Below are 20,094 nucleotides of genomic sequence, written 5' to 3'. Positions count from 1 at the left end.
TAATATTTCTCATAACTTACCTTTGCTTCCCAAAATACAAGGTCTGTACGGCACAAGGCAGTATAATGCACTTTGATTCTGACTTCCATTGCCTGTGGAGGTGCCACTTGCACTTCTTCAATCTTCAGAGGCTGCCCCGGTCCCCAACCAACAGCAGCTATAACAAAATCAAATTAAAAATATCGGAGTTTAATATGACAAACAAATTCCATCCCCAACAATTAACATTAACATTAAGTAAGAGACACTATCCTATTGACCAAACCATATCCATCTTCACAAAGTTTAACATGGCAAGAATATTTCACCTCACAACCAACCAAAATCAAAATTCTGTTAGTAGGAACCACTACTCCATTGTTTTCTGCCCTGTTGGCTAACATAATCCATTGTTCCATGGTAGTGAGTACTAAGAATAACCTGCTCCATTGTTTCATGGTAGTAAGTACTAAGAATCAGCACTCCACTGTTAGTAGTTTTCTGTCCCACTGGCTGATCCGATTTATTTTTTCGGCCTTATTGGCTAACCTAGATCCATCCTCAGAAACCTAAGAGACACTATTACATTTTGGCTACCAATATGGAGTTCAAAAATTTCACCCCACAACGAATCTAACCAATCTAACATTTTGTAAAGACATTACTCCATCCTCTCTACCCCTAAAGACACTACCCATTTTGGCAAGATATACATCTTCACCAACCGAGGAGGGTTTATTTTATTGTTATTATGTTCATAGCGTTTTACTGCATACTGGACAAGTTAGATCATTTGCAGTTACGATATGTATGGGTTATATCCTACAGCAGACCAATCCTCGAAACTAATGTGTAGGTCCTAGGATAGCAAATTTTTCAATAGTATGTTGTTACAGTCCTAAAAACATTTCCAAAAGGCTATATGGCAAACCTTATAGTTGAAGCTAATTTATAACTTATGGGCCAGAAATTAAGCTATATGCATTCACTGTGCTGAACACTGAAAATCGATTATCATTTCCTTACTATGTAAATCATATGGAGACTGTTAGAACGTGGGCAGTCCTAATTACCTTTACATGTGATAACTTCGCCTGCAGTGGAGGTTGCAGGATCGGCCTTGTCCTCCTAATTGAATTATGATTTTGAATACAAAATTTTATGGCAAGAACAGAGTGGATACCCAGCTGCTTCATGTCCAAAGATGCGGGGAAAGAGTGGCGTTTGACCCTGCAACCAAAGCAATAATAGACATTTCATTATGAAGAAAATTTAATTGCATCCAAAGAAGCTAGATGCTCTAGAGCCCAGGTGGAAAAATGTCTATGTCTGCATATTTCTGTGTATTTGTAACCCTAATAAAACATACTTCAGATCTACCAAGCAAGCACTAACAGGGATCCAAACAACCCAAACGCAAACCTCTAGCTGCCTATCAAACTAAAATACCATAGATCTATCAAACACCTAAAAGTTTTGCTCCTCCAGCGTTTTTTATACCTATCGTGCTTAAAACCAAGTTGCTAATATTTCTCATAACTTACCTTTGCTTCCCAAAATACAAGGTCTGTACGGCACAAGGCAGTATAATGCACTTTGATTCTGACTTCCATTGCCTGTGGAGGTGCCACTTGCACTTCTTCAATCTTCAGAGGCTGCCCCAGTCCCCAACCAACGGCAGCTATAACAAAATCAAATTAAAAATATCGGAGTTTAATATGACAAACAAATTCCATCCCCAACAATTAACATTAACATTAAGTAAGAGACACTATCCTATTGACCAAACCATATCCATCTTCACAAAGTTTAACATGGCAAGAATATTTCACCTCACAACCAACCAAAATCAAAATTCTGTTGGTAGGAACCACTACTCCATTGTTTTCTGCCCTGTTGGCTAACATAATCCATTGTTCCATGGTAGTGAGTACTAAGAATAACCTGCTCCATTGTTTCATGGTAGTAAGTACTAAGAATCAGCACTCCACTGTTAGTAGTTTTCTGTCCCACTGGCTGATCCGATTTATTTTTTCGGCCTTATTGGCTAACCTAGATCCATCCTCAGAAACCTAAGAGACACTATTACATTTTGGCTACCAATATGGAGTTCAAAAATTTCACCCCACAACGAATCTAACCAATCTAACATTTTGTAAAGACATTACTCCATCCTCTCTACCCCTAAAGACACTACCCATTTTGGCAAGATATACATCTTCACCAACCGAGGAGGGTTTATTTTATTGTTATTATGTTCATAGCGTTTTACTGCATACTGGACAAGTTAGATCATTTGCAGTTACGATATGTATGGGTTATATCCTACAGCAGACCAATCCTCGAAACTAATGTGTAGGTCCTAGGATAGCAAATTTTTCAATAGTATGTTGTTACAGTCCTAAAAACATTTCCAAAAGGCTATATGGCAAACCATATAGTTGAAGCCAATTTATAACTTATGGGCCAGAAATTAAGCTATATGCATTCACTGTGCTGAACACTGAAAATCGATTATCATTTCCTTACTATGTAAATCATATGGAGACTGTTAGAACGTGGGCAGTCCTAATTACCTTTACATGTGATAACTTCGCCTGCAGTGGAGGTTGCAGGATCGGCCTTGTCCTCAAATGGTTTCTTCTCAACATGAGCACTGGATATGGATTGAAAACCGAAAATGGATTATAATTCCCTAACTGGATAAATCGTATGAAAATTACAATTTGGGCACTCTTAAATACCTTTGCATTCGACAACTTCGCCTGCAGTAGACCCTGGCATTCTCCTTGAAGGATCGATCTCCCCAAATGGTCTAAAATGTAGTCAACACTGAAAAATGGGTTATCATTCTCTTAACAAACCAAATGGAATTTAGATATTGGGGCAGTCTGAATTACCTTTACATGCGAGAACTTGCCCTGCAGTAAAGATTGCTGGTTTCCTTGAAGGGTCGATCTCCCCAGACCTTCCCTTGTGCTTAACACTGAAAAAGGATTGGATCACTGAAAATGAGTTACCCTTCTCTTACTGAACAAAAAATCATATGGAGACCTTTATACAGTGGACAATACTAATTACCTTTGCATGTGCTAACTTCGCTTGCAGTAAAGCTTATCATTTTGCTTCAAGTATAGATCTACCAAAATGCTTCTCTGGCTTAGTGTGGTATGAAGGTAATGAAAGAGAATTCGCGCAGCTGCGCAGGGCAGAGACCTTTAATTTATATCCGACGGATCAAAAAACATTTCACAGCACTTGTACGTTTTGACGCGTGTGTGGGCATGAAGGCGGTTCCTTCCTTCTCTTCCGTTTTGACAAGTCACTGCGCACCGAATTTTCTATGGATTCTGTATAAACCACCCTGCCATACCGGCGGCTAGGTTCCTGCGCCTGTTGGTTTTATGTAGGAATTTGTGGCGGTTGGGTTGTCGATTTGTCAAGTCACTGCGCACACCATTTTGGATTTTCAGTCGATGGATTCCGTATAACTCATCGAATTTCAATTTCAAACTGGCTGTACAGTAATCACTCTATTAAGTAAATATATATCTATATAATAATTGAATCTCTAGCATCAGCCTAGTATCTCAATCTCAAGGGATTTGATATTTTTGGTTCAGATGTGATCTAGACAAAGGCATAATAAAATAAATAGCAGGCATTTGTGAAGGAAGCAAAATAGACTGTGAAGAGGAAACAAAATATACTGTGAAGCTTTAGTTGAGGCTAGCTAGTACCCAGAGGCGATATGCCGTTGCTTTAACGTATTCCGAAAAGAGAACAGTGGGGTGCTGCAACAGTTGTGTATTTGAAAGCCATGGAGGTCATCCATCCATGAAGATGCAGCTGTCAAACGAAGCGCAAGAGCCACCTGGAAACTATAGCTTTCTTCGGCCTGTGAAGCCCAATTCTGAGCCGCTGGAGGCTTGATCTGCTGTCTGCGTGCGTCCAACCAGTCTCTCATAGACCGCATTGGAGACGGCAGAATGGCTGCCAGTGGAAAATGTCGGTGGAACCAGCTATTATTTCTATGTAATCCGCCCGTTGATTGCGAAAACCCTTTTGTAGCCATTGCTCCCATCGAATCCCCACTGGCGAGCCCTGTTATCGGCAAATTCTTGTCCGTAAAATGACTTTGGCTGTAAAATGACTTTGGTGCTGTATCTCTATGTAATTTTTTCCCAAATTTTGGTCCGGGGAGGGTTTCCATAAATGGGGCCGGCTGCGGGAAGGAAACCAGTCGGCATCGTTTCTGCAGTGGGAGGAGGAAAAGAAAACTGCAGTGGGAGGAGGAAAAGAAAACCCTGTTGAGAGCTAATGGTATTCCATTGAAGAATAACGACACTAACCGGCAACCCCGCCCGCATTATTATGCACAGATTAACTAACAGGCGTTGCTGCTGCAAGAGAAACACGGAATGAATAAACTTACCAAACGGACGGAAAACCTGAAGTTCTCGGCGCCGAGAATAAACGGAAGCCCGCGCAATATGGATGCCAGATGTGCATTGTAGGAGAGAATTAAATCCAATTGAGCGCAAATTGTGGAGCAGCTCTAGCGAGCTTAAAAGCTCTGAAATATTTTCCAGTAAAAAATAACGCTATCGAGTATCTATGTGAGATATGGTTGCATCCTATAGTGAAAAAGACCAAATGTGAAAGGATCTAGGAGGCAAGATGCTTCGAAAGTCAGCTTAACATGAGGGATCATCAAACTTAGGTAAGGATATACCTAGGAGTGGTAGCAGTTAGCTTCCAGCCTTGGTGGTTTTGCCTTACTAAAGTTAAAGATTAATGGAATCTCATAATTGGTTTTCATAAGCTCAATTGGCTAATATGCAATAACGCTGGACGAGAAACTGGGTAGGATAGAAACTTGCATATTTTTCCTTATCATTATTAGTATTTGTTCACTACCCCTCCTTTTTACTATTTGCAATAGAATTAGGATCTTTTCTTGCTTGAATATAAGATGTATAATCCTTGGTTTCCATTTTTTTATAATGAATATTTTTATTGTTTCCTTCTTATGTTTTAGAGATTATATTTTGTTCATGAGCTTTTTATAGTGATTGCATGGAGATTTTGGGAGCGTGTTTGTAACTATGTGGCTAGGGGTCAGGGAAATAGTTGGGAGAAACAACGATTATATGAAATTTTTTGTGGTATGTTCCCCTCTAGTCCAATGCCCCCATCTTTATTTTCTCACCTTGTTGTTGTGTTGTGGCTGGTTTGGTTCTTTTCTTGGCTTATTATTATGTTTGTGGTTGTGTGGAAAATGGTTCTTTAGAGGTCGGGACACCTTAGCATTGTCTTTAGTGTTTTCGGTGCAATCCAAGAGGGGGGGTCATAATCACAGTCTTCCTCAGGTGTGTAATTGGATATTTACCAAGTGGTTTTAGGGGTCGTTTTATGGGTATGTGGGTTATGGTGAGGAGGATACATGGTGGAGGGGTGAAATTGGGATAATACCCCCCTATGGTTGGTTATCGATATTCTTATTTGGGTTGGCCACTTCTTCTTTCCAAGCATGGTCCTAAGACTATTTTGTATGAGCCACTCTCTTTATCCCTATGGTCTAATTTCTTTGGTGGAGTTGAGGCTCGCATCGGGAAATTTACCAAGTAGGTTAGTCATGATGAGATAAAGGGGCTATGTGTAACACCCTCCTCACACATCTTACCCAAGTAACAATCCAACCGGGGTAAACATGCAACGAGAGGCTACTATGATTGGATTCGACCTCCTATGTGACCTTAATGAAGTGGAATCGATGGAACACATCAACTAACCAATCCACATTAGCAACAAAAACCTCAGAAGACATGTCAGCCACTCAAACATCATGTTCCTAGGTCCCACTGATGTTATGGATATATTAAGCCTCAGTCACTCTCATGCTATAGGCGTGATAACATCCATAAACCTAAAGTTACTCTCAGAGGCTCGCCTGCTATTTATTTTATTAAGGTGACAGTATATTTTGTTTCCTCTTCACAGTCTATTTTGCTTCCTTCACAAATGCCTGCTATTTATTTTATTATGCCTTTGTATTCAATCATCTCCATCCATCTGTTCTGCATCCTCAGTGCTTACTTGAACAATATATCAGCCTTCATATTTATCCCTTGCAGACATGCTGAAAAGATAATGACATGGAATCTTTCCTTGCTTCTCTGATTCCGTCCAATGATGGGCCAGCTGCAAATTTTCCTGATTGAAATTTCCATTTGACCTCTCTGCAATGTGTTTGGAATCTGTTATCACCTGTAGACAATTTAAACCTTTCTCTATTGCTATTTTCAGAATCTACCAAAAAGCATAAAGTTCTGCTCTGTTGTGTGATCCATCTCCTACAGCTCTGCTTTGAAACTGATCTCGTAATTGTCTCTTAAAGTAATGCCTCATGATCCACAATAGCTGGACAGGGTTTCTATCCAGATTTCATAGTAAGCGTTGCAAGGTTCGTGTTAATATATGGACCGCGAAGGATAATTTTCAAAACCCTATGTGCCAGTTTACAAGCAATATGGAACGCCATTAGTGCATTTGAATGCCAAATGACATGTATGCATCTTTCTAAAGGAGTCTAGATTTTACTGCAATGCCCAGGGTTTGTAAACAAATATCAAATGCCCAATTATTGTGACCTTTGCAGTGATATCTACAGAGATCGTCCCACAAATGTTCTCTCATATGAGATGGTTCTACATCAGGAAGAAATTGTGTCAGAAACGCACTCGATGTCATTTGAGTTAAGGGGCATTTATGACAGATGAAGAGATGAAGGAAAACGCCTAGTTTGCAAGTGTTCTTCCTACTTTGGTCACAAACTTCAGAATGCTTTTGAAGCGAAAAGCCCATGTGAAACCCCCTGTTGACATATGTTGTGTTTGCTATTGAGGATTGTTTGTTCCAAACCAGGAATATAGAGCTCTCTGAGGAGTTTAAATGCAGACATCATACAAGCATGCTCACAGGATGATATAATAGCCAAATAAAGTTGATTGGTGGGCGCATTGCACTTTTACTTTTACTAACAAGTTTTGAAGACAATTCATGGTGGTATTACAAATTCCTAGAGGTCTGGTTTGAATAACTATGGGGTCATAATCGCCATAAAGTTATAACATTCGAGGCAATGGTTCAATCCTTCCTCCAGTTTGTAGCAGAATCGAGTGTTGCAGTGAGACAATTATGCAAGTTTCTTGTTATCTTGTTATAAAAACAATGTGATAATAAAGGAATGGAGAAGTTCAAACTCGCTTTTGCAACCCTGTGAAGTTGACATTACTTTAAGGATTTCAAGAATTGGAATGTATCAATTGGAAGCTATTTTGAATCCGGCTTTCTATGAGGACTTTGAGAATTGTAGCTTCAAGAGGAAGGGTTTTGAATGCTTCTCGATCCTTTTGAGACTTGTTTTGTGAACTTTTCATTCTTCACTTCACTCAGATATAGGGTGAGATAAAGTTCCTAGCAAAGGAACCAATTTCTTTAGTGTTAGCTTCAATAGATTTGTGACCAAAAGATAAGCCCAATCATGTGCATGCTGAATTAGACCAATATATGACCATAGTTTTGCAAGATTGACTCAGTGGAGTACAAAAATTTGCAATCGAATGTTAATCCAACAGGGAGGATATGGACAGCAAAAATGGGGTCATTGAATGCAACCAGTTTGTTCTGTTGCACACTTTGCAGTATGTATGTCTATGATTGAGGAGATTGTGACAGTAATTTTGTTGAAGATATCAGTTCCTCCAAATTTTTATGCTAACTCTTATTCCTTCGAACTAATATTGACTTTGGTAATTCGCTGGAAATAAGCAGAGGATTATTCTCTTGTCATATTTCCTTTTTAACTTTAAAGGGACTGTTTTGGCATGCACAATCGAGAGCACATTAAAATGGATAAAGGCTGTCAGCAACAAATGGCAGGCTCAGGTGGCAGTACATCTAAAAAGAGATTATTTGAGCATTTCCAGGCATAAAATCAGACTTAAATTGTTTCTAGATTTTGAGGAACATAAAATAAGAACTTGCTGCAGATTCTAGGCCACAAAATGAGCATTCAAATCCATCGAAGACAAAGCATTCCAAGAGAAATTAGCAGGTCAAAATTTACTCCAAATTTTGTGGACTGATGATTGATTGGCACCAAATCAGCAATTCCAGATTTGCAGGACATAGTTGGCAGTCAAAACACAAGTGGCAATAAAAGTTCCAAATCTTCAGGCATAGGATAAATCCATCAGCAGCTACAGCAATTCAAATCCATTGCAACAACTTTTATTTTTAGCTTATTTGTTATGATTTTAATTGATTTTCTTTCCAGTAAACCAGTAACATATGGTTATTATTTTGTTTATTGAAGGGATGATTTGTAATAGTCAGGGGTTGGGTCCTGAGGAATTTCATGGGCCAATTTTTGTAACAGTGTTTCTGAACTTTAATCAAATTCTCTGGATCAGAAGTACCAGAGCTTTGGCCATAGAGATTCATGTGAAAAGTGCTTTCTAGTCTGTGTTCTTTCATGTGATTGTTTTCCATTCATATTATCTTTCTTCAGTATCTTATTAAGGGAAAATATTTCAGATTTCGTCCAAGTTAGATGCTCTGAAATATAGTAATCAATACGTGCAAGCTTTTCCTTCTAAAGCTACTTCATTGGAATTCGCCCTCTGTTAGGTGCTCCTTTGTAGTGGATTGTGTTTCTCTTTTCATTTGTTAACTGATCTTAAATTTTATGTCTAAGAAAACATTTTTCTACCTTGCCTCTGTCAAGCCTTTGCTCATTCGACCAAACATCCAGCAAACCTTTGGTTATCTTCCAGAGCCTGTGACTCCATCGCCCAATGGATACCCTCTCCTGCCCAACCAAATTTCTTTTGAATATCTCACTTACCAAAGATCTGGCCATTGCTTAATTACATGAGCAGCTGCCTAAGTGACATTGGGTAGTTGATTCAGAGAGGGAGCCCCTCGGTTGGAAAGGTCAGTTTCCAACCCAAAGATTGGTTGAAAAGGTTATCTCAGAGATCTCCTTCCACAACCAGGACAATTTCTGAGCGATAACAACAGCATTAATATTCGTCATTGGACTTGTATTTTTCCGGAGGTATGTTCGTCACCAAGCAGATAGGCTGGAGGTATGTTCATAACTTGAGCTTCAATGCAGAAGAGCTTTCTAGGGTTTTATTATTGAAAGACAAAGCAAATGTAATTGGAAGTGGGGCATCCAGCAAGGTTTATCGCGCTGACATACACAACAATGAAACAGTGGCAGTGAAGCACCTCTGGACGACCTCCAAAATGGATATAGATGATTTCAGTACGGACAAACATAAGAAGAAGAATAACGAAGTGGGAAGCATTTACTGTGAGAGTATGACCATCGATTGTCCAAGGAAGAAGTTGAAACATTGGGAACCATTCGCCACAGAAACATAGTGAAGCTCTATTGTTATATGTCCAACAGGCAGTCTAATGTGTTGGTCTATGAATACATGCCTAATGGGAACCTGTTTCAAGCTTTGCATAGCAATAATAATTCGGATTGGCCAACATGACATAAGATTGCATTAAGGACGGCTCATGGATTATCTTATCTTCACCACGATTGCTCCCCTGCAATTATTCATAGAGATGTCAAGTCTACCAATATCTTGGTGGATCAATTTTATGAGGCCAAGATTACTGATTTTGGTGTTGCAAAAGTTCTTCAAGCTTGTAACAGAGGAGGGGATTCAACAATTTTTGTAGGCACTCACGATTACATTGCTCCTAGTAAATTTACCATCCCTTTTGCCTAGCCTATGTGTTCCATTTTTTTCCTTGATGTTTCCCACACAAGGTTCTGCAAATGGATGAACCCTGAATTGCACCTTGTTTATCTATTTTCCTGGTAGAACATGCATACTCCTTGAAGGTCGCAAGAAAGAAACGATGTTTACGGTTTTGTTGTGGTTTTGCTGGAGCTCATAACTGGCAAATGAGCCATTGAACAAGAGTTTGGGAGAACAAGGATATTCTTTATTGGACTTCATAAAAAATATATGAGAAGGAAGATGCACTTGTGGTTCTTGACTCGAAGATTTCCAATTCATTTAAGGAAGAAATGCTTCAGACTTTGAGAATTGCAATATCCTGTACACACAAACTGCCAGCGTTGCGGCCTTCTATGAAAGAAGTTGTGCAATTGTTGCAAGATGCAGATCTACTACTCCCTGAATGAAAACCCTAATTGTAAACTACTACTACTTCCTGAACGAGAGTTTTTCCTGGCCCCTGGATGATGAATGAGGCTTGTATGATAATTCCTAAATGTTCAATTCTTAGGATAAGAAGGCCACAAATGGATTACATAATGTATCATAGAATCCATTATTGGTAATGAATGGATATGTTCAGTTGGTCAGTTGGTCCATAAAGGTCTGAAAGCAAGAACTGTATTCCACATCATGAGTTATTTCGATGGGCTGAGAAAATATCTCCACACTATTGTTATATATATATATTCAATCAATTAGTTTTGAGTATTTGCTTTCTAGATTGTTACCGTGACAAATCTAGGGTAATCCCTGACAAATTATGCTTGGGGCTATAATTGTGGAGCCATTGAGTGCAGAATTGATGCGTAGATCCTGTAGCAAAAGAGATCTGAACTGTGCAGGGCGATTGAAGTAGGCAAAGTGTCCAGGTTACAGATGTAGCGGCGAAGAGTGGCCAACAATGGGGTGGCACTAAAACTACTTATGTGATAGATACGGAAGAAGAAACTCATCACAATTTCGAAAGTATTCATATTTGCCATTTAAAATGTAAATTCTTCTGATTCCTTTTTCAAGAAAACAGTGGGAATTTATAAATTGTGTTTCTTTGTTTACATTAATGATAAAAGATCCAGACGAAATTCCCTGAAGGCTTGTTCTTTTTCAGGGTTTGAGTGAAAAATGTCGCTGCGTATGTATCCTACTTATGGAAAAGGGTATAAACAGTTTTGGGGCAGCAAAGATTGCTCCAGAGAAAATTCCAAGAAACTGAAATCATTTTAATTGAATTTGAAATTGTAGAAACCTTGAACCCCTTTCTTGGTTTGAAATCAAAGTTGAAGATGATTGGTCTGAGTAGAAGGAAAATGAGTGTATGGGAGTATGGGAGTGTAGAAGGAAAAATATCTGGAGACACAGATTATGTGAGGAAGCAAAACACAAAGATGGTCTAAAACTATTGTTAGAATTGGATATCAAAGAAACCTGTTAACCTATTGCGAATGAGTGATGCATAAGCAGTGTTAAGTGGGGGCAATTGGTGTGTGACCAATGTTCTGTGGGAATTGGCGATCATGGGGAATTGTTATCTGGAGACACAGATTAAAGTATAACTGAAAATTTTGGTTGAGACTATTTCCATTTTTCGAAAGACAAATTGTAAAATGCCCTTTAAAGGAAGGATGTGTAGGGATTGCAGAAATTTCCAGAATCAAATTCTTGATGTAAATTTTTAACTTTCTTCCTTTTAAACCCCTTAAAGGTGGGGTGGGGATGTAAGATATATATTTTATTTGTAGAAATTCAGACAAGTAAATAGAACATTTAAAATATTTGCACTGTTTTGCCTCTTAAAATGCTTGAAAATGAAAGTTTGAATTGTATCTTGGACAGAGCATAGATTAATAAGTGGTAAAAGCTTGCTTTGAGGGCCAGAGAAATACATATTGTTTTCAATGGTGGGTTTGCCAAAATGGAATCTAAAACCACTATATTTGAGGACTTAAGTATGTAAAACAAAATACTTTGAAAAATACAATACATGAATTTAAAATCGGTTTGAAAATTTTAATAATGTTAATGTTTTAGTTCTACTGTCAACGAGTAATGTAAGTGATTTGTTTTAACATTTGCAAATCACAAATTTCTCCACTTTTCATTTACCATGTACAACGTTGTAATTTACTTTTCATTTAGAAAAAAACCGTGCTGCCAATAATCTATTGAACCTATTGAGCTTTTAAGTATGAACGCGTTCTACACTTACTATATTAATATGAATGGTTTGGTTTTGGTTTTGTTCTTCTAATATCAAAATGTACTGGTACAGGATGGTCAACGTGGTTATTGCCTTCGTCATTACTTACCTTTATATATGCTTGACTATCTATAGACCTTTCTTCCTTTCACTAATCCTATCGGCCTCTCTTTGTACCTTTTGGGACAATTGCTACAAAAGGTACAAAGAGAGGCCGATAGGATTAGTAAAAGAAGGAAACCTATATAGATAGGCAAGCATATATAAAGCTCAGTAGTGACGAAGGCACTAACCACGATGACCAGCGTGTACCAGCGGAAAAGTAAATTACAGTGTTTTACATGGTAATTGAAAAGCGGGGAATTAGATTTGCAAATATTAAAACAAATCACTTACATTGGTGGTTCACACTATAACTAAAACATTAACTAATTGTAAGTTGCTTTTCATAAAATTCATTTAGTATCATTTATATAGATGAACCAAAAAATAGGTTTGTGCAATTGGATGAGAAAGCGTTCATAGAAGCCTTTTTAAAGAGAGCGAAATAATGGACAAAAAGCCCACTCATTTGATTCCAAAATCCCAACAAAAAAACATAACAAAAACATAAGAGATAAACCCAATCAACTCCAAAAATGTGAATTTGCAGTCCTGCATCTCAAAATTGCAAGGCAGACGTTTGGAAATGCACAAACTCATTACTGATACACTCCTAGATTGACAACAGTATTAGAAGAACAATAATCAACCAACATATACTGGACAAAACAAAAAAACCAGGAAAGGGAGTGTGGCAAGTACTCAATAAAAGGTGATAAACAAAAAGATAATGCCCAGAAATGCAGAAACTGGCACAACCAGCAGGCAGACATATGCCTTTTCTTTTGTATTTTCCACATAATATCTAAATCATTTATAGTTGCTGTTTTAAAGAAACAAATGTGATTAAAGAATTTTCATTCAGATTGAATGTGTCTTTGAAGTTTGGAATGTAGCTTGATGGCTCAAAGATCAAAAACAATACAGCAGGCTTCCTGTGAAAGTAATTCAAGAGTTAAAAGTTTAAATTTGAGATTTCCAATCTATCCTACTTTGTCCTTACAAGTAAAGAACTAATGCAGCTTTTCATTTGAAAGGCCAAGTATTGAGAGGTTAGTCCAAGTTAGGCCCTTTGAAAGGCAGTTCAGTTAACGATTCATCCTTGATCTATTAATACCGTATTTGTTTGCTGTAAATCATGTCATGACAGTTCTTACTGTTTTGTTAACTTACTGCCTTAAATTATTCTTAGCATGAATAGCTTACAAAAAATATAATTCTGGGCAAGTATAATTGGGAATGGTGGTAAAGATTACCCTACAGGGATAAACAAAAAGATTGTAAAATCTATGACATCAGATTCAGAACAAGGCTGGCAAGACAGGGTAACAAATAATTTATTGATTTAGGAATCTGTTAACTAAAATAAAAAGTGGCAAGCAATTTAAAAGAATAGAACTATTTACCAGCAGCATGCTTAAATAATCTATTGCAGAAATTAAATAAAAATTAGATCAATGTTATGGATTATTGTACGAGAGAGGATCCAAGAGGTTGAGACAGGGTAATAGAAGTCGGGTCTGGGTCTGGTCCTCTTCGAAACTCGATTCTAGTATTTACACTTTTCTACCATCTTCGCTGAACTCTGGTAATGGATCGACCGGGTGAGAAATAAACTTTGGTAATGGATCGACCGGGTGATGGATCCAAAACACACCCTGGCGAGGTTATTGAACGATTCAGATATGCCAGTTGGCCCAAAACCTAAAGCCGCTGGGAATTGCAAGAGCAGTTTTGAAATGGAAGGTGAGTTGTAGGATTCTCGAATATTTCATATTCCACGAAATTAATGTTAATAAATTTAGAATTATAATGATAAGTTTTTTTTTTAATTATTGTTAATGGATTAAATATTTTTTTTTCTGAATTTAATAAAATAGTTTAATAATCTAACGCTCAAAACATAGTTGAGAGAAGTTTACCAAGTATATTGTCAACCCAGTTAACTTAATTATTTGATGTTATTGCACATTGATATAAGGTATAATTTAATTGATAGAAAAAAATAGTGTTTTTCTAATGAAATTTTGCAATATAATTTTAATTAGAATGCTAAATTTACAGTGCAGCAAATATTTTTAAATATATAAATAAATTTAATATTTTGAAAAATTTAAATTTTCTAATTATACGAATTAAACCACTTAAATTCAATTTTGTTAAATATTAATTAAAATTAACTAAAAAATTGTGATGAAAAACTCATTTTATCTATACAATATATAATTTATTATTATCATAGGAAAAGAACAACCTGAAACAATGCTAAAGTTAAGAACAACCTGAAACAATGCTAAAGTTTTGATTTTGTATATTCACAATTTTTGGAGTCGTTAAGAGAATTCGTTCATGCGATTTTGTTCGTTTTTCTCTATTTATTCAAATTTAAATAATATATTTTTTATAAAATTTATTAAATAACAATATTTCGAAATTGAAATTTAATATAGTAATTTTTAATTTAATAATATATTTTTTACCAAATTTATTAAACTACAATATTTTAAAATTAAAATTCAATATAGTAATTTTTAAATTTAATAATATATTTTTTATAAAATTTATTAAATTACAATATTTTGAAATTGAAATTAAATATAGTAATTTTTTTAGTTTGTATTATATTTATATGGTGTAATATTTATTTTTATATTAATATTTTTATGAAAAGAATAAATATTTTGATTAAAAATATAATTTTCAACAATATTACTATAATAATATGTTATAAAATAATTTAAATTATTTCTAATCAATTAAAAATTATTTTTTCATTAAATTATTTCTAATCAATTGAAAATAATTCCAATGGCATGTAACTCTTGTAATCGTTCAAAAGGTATATATATATATATATATATATATATATTCCTCCTATCTTCATCTACTTTCTCTTATATATTGTTTTTTTATATACATATCTTCTAATACACTCATGCATTTTTTTAAGAAGGCACAAGAAAATATACAAATATATTTTGTTATAGGGTTTGCTCTCAAAAGAGTCCACATATGAAAAGACAAAAAAAAATGTGTAACAAACTCCACTCCAATTTTTTTTTTACTTAGTTATGTAACTATGAATTACTCAAATGTGGACCAGACCCTTTCATATATTAAACTTTTACAAGATATTAATGATATGTCAAATGTTTGATTGATGACTACTTAAGGTTTAAGTTCAAAGCGGTTGTGGTTCCGCTTGGTCTCCTCGTTGGAACTCCACGTAGACCGCCATGCTGTAACTTGCATTAACTTACCTCGAGCTGATCGACCTCGGGTAGGCCCCTCCTCATTAAGGCAGGAGAGCCTCGAGGTCCTCTCTTGCCATATTTGTTCATCTCCGTTCTGGCCATTTGGTGCAGTGTTAATGCACTTAACTACAGCCTCCCATAAGGGTCTCGAGGTATTGCACCTGGCTTTCCATCCGCCATTGGATCCGTTAAGATCTACAATCTCGATCCTTCAAGTTTGGCAGGGAAGTATAATGTCCTTACTAGTGGTGAGGGAGGTTCATTTGTTCATGACCCAGCTTGGCTCTCGGCTCTGCTATGGTGACTTGGTGCATCGCTCAGGCAGGCTTTTGTTCGAAACTCCAGGTACTTTGCAAACCCTTATTATTGTTACCTCAACAATTATCCATTATGATTCCTCTTTGGACGCTAGGTGCACTATGGTGGTTCATGAGGATTCTTGATGGATTTTTGGGCCGCTCTAGAACAGGTGTAATGTCTTCGGAATGGATTCTAAAACCCTGGTGGAGAGGGTCGATTCGGCGGAAGCAAGAGGTAAGAAATGATTCAATTCCAAAGTAGTTACATTTAAAGTTTATTCTCCATTTTCGTTTTTCCTGAGGCTGCCTGATGCATTTGCAGTTTTTACCACCGCTTTGAGGGATGTCCAGTGCCCGCTCAGGTAAGCCACCTCACTATCACAGGTTTTCATATGGTATTCTAGACTTTGCATGATTTCGGGTCCCGACCATCAGCTTATCCTGTGTAGATAAGCCCACTCATGATCGCTCTAAACCCTCGTTCAACATGTGGCTTGTGACCACCTTACTAAACCAAGCTTCTTTCTTTGTTTCCCGGGTGGGTTTTGGATTCTAAACTCATCTTGTGCTTTGAGCTCTTCGAGCCAATTTTTCCATGACATAAGTTTCACGGAATGTTGATAGCTAGGGTTTAAGGCTACAACTGAAGTATATGTCTTCAATAAAGAATGTATTTAAAGTTATTTTTGGAACTGTCGACCTTGGAAATGCCAAGACAGTTCTGGAACTAGTTCAGTAATTCCTTGTATTACTTCTGTGGAAATCTACAAGACATTTCCTGGCACGAATTTAGTATATTTATCTATGTTTAGATTGATGTATCAAGTCCATCATAGTAACTCGACTTCTGATAACTTTTGTTTATGAAATACAGTCTTATTTCGTATCAATTTAAATGAAATGGTTTTAAGGCTTTGTATGTTTCCATTTCAACTGTGATATCATGTTATGGCCATCGATACTAAGTTCTGGAACTATGTTTTTCAATTTATGTTTAAATATAATTAATATTTAATAGTTCAGAGGTTTCGGGTTTAATAGCACCTAGGTACTTGGTTCTTGGTGAGTTCCTTCCCAAAATCATCTAAGGGCCAATAAACCCTTGGCTATTTTTATAAGCAATGTCAACTATAGGGTAATTATCGTTTATGTGTTTATGAAAATTCCTTCTGTCAATGATAAAAAAGATTACGAGAGTGCATTTTGAGAACTGATATTTGTATTTTGCGTGGGTGTGAGTTTTTTCCACAAACTGTGAAATTTCAATGTTACAGAAATTTACAGAAATACCAGAAAGGAATATTGGTTTAACGTTCTTGTTTAACATGTTCTTCTGAAATTAATCATTAAATTGTTTACTGAAAATATCTTCCCCAGTAATCTAGTATATTCACTACTTTTGCATATTTTAATTATAAGTAAATATCTGCTAATAAAGCATAGAATCAAGACAGTATTTCCTGCTCTATCCAGAATCGATAAATGTTAATTACTTTTGCTAGTCTATTAATGTATTTTTCTGCTATAACAGTAAACAATCTATCCATTCTAGTAATAATGATTGACATGGTAATATCACTTATCTGTTTAAATGTTATGCATGTAACTTTTGTTTTGGAAGGTCTCACCACCCAGCCTCGGAACTGGCAATTACGTCCAGATTCCCCCTCTGAGCTCTTCCACTTCTGACAGTGATGAACAGTTGGGTACCTTGGGTGTTAGGATTCTGTCCAGCCTCAAGTCTTGTACCCCACAACTATTATCACAGTTTTCTTTCCCATTGGTTAAGTTTTCCCAGTTCAAGGAAGAATTCAAGATAGTCAAGTTCCTCCAACCTCCTCTAGGGTTCTATCCTTTTTCCTCTTAAAGGAAAAGGATGAAGGAATAGTTGTAACTGTTCTCAGAAGTTAATTCAACTGTTTCTCTAGTCTTTTAACAAACTGATCCAAAATATTTTAATTAATGCTTAACAACATTTTTTTTTCCTTTTTAGCCTAATAGTTTTAATAATTCAGATTAAATTAGAAATAAAATTAATAGTGGTAATTAAACTTGGTAAAAACAATTGATGATGTATCACTGTATATTACAGATCCCTCCCCTCGAGAGGAACATCATTCCTGGTGTTCTTCCTCTATGTAAACAGTGTAGCATAAGCTTTTCACACGGCTTCCTCTTCTTCCCAATCATCCAGGCCAAAGTGCTTCCACTACACTTTAACTTGGGTGATGTCTCGCCTCCGCAAGGTGGTTTCTCTCCGATCGAGGATACAAAGAGGCTCTGCCAGAAATTCTCCCTCGAGTTCTACCTACACATTCATAATATGTTGTCAGAAAAATTCCTATAACAATAATTCTTAACATATTGATTCCATTTTATCATTACCTGAATACTTTCCCAGTTAATAATATGTCGAGGGTCGTAAACGTATTTTTTTAATAAGGATACATGAAAGACATTGTGGACTCAAATGTGGCCTAGAAGTGCTAGCTTGTATGCCACAGGCCCAATCCATTCTAAAATCTGAAAGGGTCCACAGTACCGTGGTGCCAACTTGGCACAACCTTTCCATCGTAAAGTGCTCTTCCAGGGTTTAACCTTCAAATACACGTGATCCCCCAGTTGGAATTCTTTATGAGTCCTCTTCTTATCTACGTACACCTTTTTTCCTATCTTGCGTCACTTTTAAGTTCTGGAGAACCTTCTTAATGATGGCCTCCATTTTTGTTAGCATATCGGGCCCAATGCCAATTTATTATCTGGACTGTTCCAGTCTATGGGTACCCGACACTTTGTTCCATATAGTACTTCGAAAGGGCTCATAGCCAATGACTCATGATATTCATTATTGTAGGAAAATTCTACCAAGTGGAGGTAATCCTCCCATTTTTGTGGTTGTTATATTAAAAAAATTCTCAACATGTCTTCCAAGACTTGATTCACTCACTTTGTCTAACCATTTATCTAGGGATGTTAGGTAGTGTTGAAATGGATTTGTGTACCCAACCCTACAAAGAGAGTTTTCTTGAAAGTGGATGTAAATTTTACATCTCTATCAGAGATCACCACTTGGGGTATCCCGTGTAGTCAAAAGATTTCTCTCATAAATATGTCTGGAATCTCCACCATTTTATAGGTGGATTTTACAGGAATGAAATGAGTGGCCTTGCTCAACTTGTCCACCACAACCATGATTGAGTCATGTTTCCTTTTAGTACGAGGTAATCCAGTGATAAAATCTAAAGTGATTGTCTCCCATTTCCATTCTGGAATGGGTAATGGTTGCAACAGACCCGCAGGATGTTGATGTTCCTCCTTCACCAATTGACACTCTAAGCATTTGGATAAATACCCAGCCACATATTTTCTTAAGCTTTTCCAGAAATAACTTTTCTTGATAGCTGAAAACAGTTTTTGGTATCCTGGGTGGCCGATGTAAGGCTTCCTATGAAACTCACCTAATAACATCTGCTTCACAGAGCTTTTGTTAGGAATATAAATTCTATTTCTGAATCTTAACAATTTGTCGGGGTTAATTGCATACTCACATTGTTCCCCTTTTTCCTGAGATTCTGAAGCTTGCTGCCATAGGAATGAAGATTCTGGATCTTTGAGGGATGTCTATCAAATAACATTTGGTAGGTTAGATTGTGCTTGACTGGAATGTACTTCATAGATGCAATGTATTTTTCTATTGAAAGCATCTACTACCTGATTTTCTTTTCCTTTGAGATGCTTCATGTCGAAGTCAAATTCACTTAAGAATGCAGTTCATCTAGCCTGCCGCACATTTAAACTAGACTGATTAAAGAAATTTATCAGACTGTTGTGGTCAATTAATAACATAAATTTCTTCTCTAGAAGGTAGTGTCGCCACATTTTTAATGCACGCACTACTGCAGTCAACTCTAGATCATAAGCAGAGTAGCGTTTTTGATAATCCTTCAGTTTGCGTGACTCATAGGCAATGACCTTTCCTTCCTGAGTTAATACTCCACCGACACCGTCCTTACTTGCATTTGTGCATACTACAAAATATTTTTTCGAATCTGCTACTTTCAGCACCAGAGCAGTTGTAAGCAGTTGTTTAAGCTGCTCAAAACATTGCTGGCATTCTTCTATCCAGTGGAAAGCACGCCCCTTTTTCTGAAGTGCAGTCATCAGAAAGGATATTTTTGAAAAGCCTTCAATAAATTGGCAGTAATACCCTGTCATGCCCAAGAAGGATCTTATATCAACAACATTTTTCGGTGTGGTCCATTCCATAATAGTTTTGATCTTCTCTGGATCCACCGTTATTCCTTCTTCTGATATAACATGGCCTAGGTACTGGATTTGATTTTTATAAAAATTGTACTTGCTAAACTTTGTGTGCAACTGGTTATCTTGCAAAATCTACAATACTGTTCTCAAGTGTTGCTCATGTT

The 20,094-nt window shown here is 36.7% G+C and overlaps 1 protein-coding gene across 3 annotated transcripts in view; it reads right to left on the bottom strand.

Moving 5' to 3' along the window:
• The window catches only part of LOC149149631 (alcohol dehydrogenase 1-like), a 110,497-nt gene that overhangs the window by 2,288 nt on the left and 88,115 nt on the right, over positions 1-20,094 (bottom strand). Inside the window, exons 1-6 of one of the 3 annotated variants that reach the window (XM_089438876.1) lie at positions 3,720-4,051; positions 3,061-3,426; positions 2,880-2,965; positions 2,724-2,794; positions 2,556-2,635; positions 21-157 (exon numbers count right to left, since the gene is read on the bottom strand). In XM_089438876.1, the coding sequence (XP_089295002.1) occupies positions 21-157; positions 2,556-2,635; positions 2,724-2,794; positions 2,880-2,965; positions 3,061-3,100 (414 nt within the window). In that variant the 5' untranslated portion in view covers positions 3,101-3,426; positions 3,720-4,051. Of the gene's footprint in view, positions 1-20; positions 158-2,555; positions 2,636-2,723; positions 2,795-2,879; positions 2,966-3,060; positions 3,427-3,719; positions 4,260-4,414; positions 6,489-20,094 lie in introns of those variants that run through there. The other 2 variants (XM_089438877.1, XM_089438878.1) reach the window with 2 other exon arrangements.

This window comes from Pinus tabuliformis, chromosome 9 (genome assembly GCF_031772625.1).
Source record: "Pinus tabuliformis cultivar Carrire ecotype Pingquan chromosome 9, CPIR1, whole genome shotgun sequence".
Lineage (NCBI taxonomy): Eukaryota > Viridiplantae > Streptophyta > Pinopsida > Pinales > Pinaceae > Pinus > Pinus tabuliformis.
Note: the sequence above shows the minus strand (reverse complement) of the source record. Positions and strands in the feature narration are given on the sequence as shown.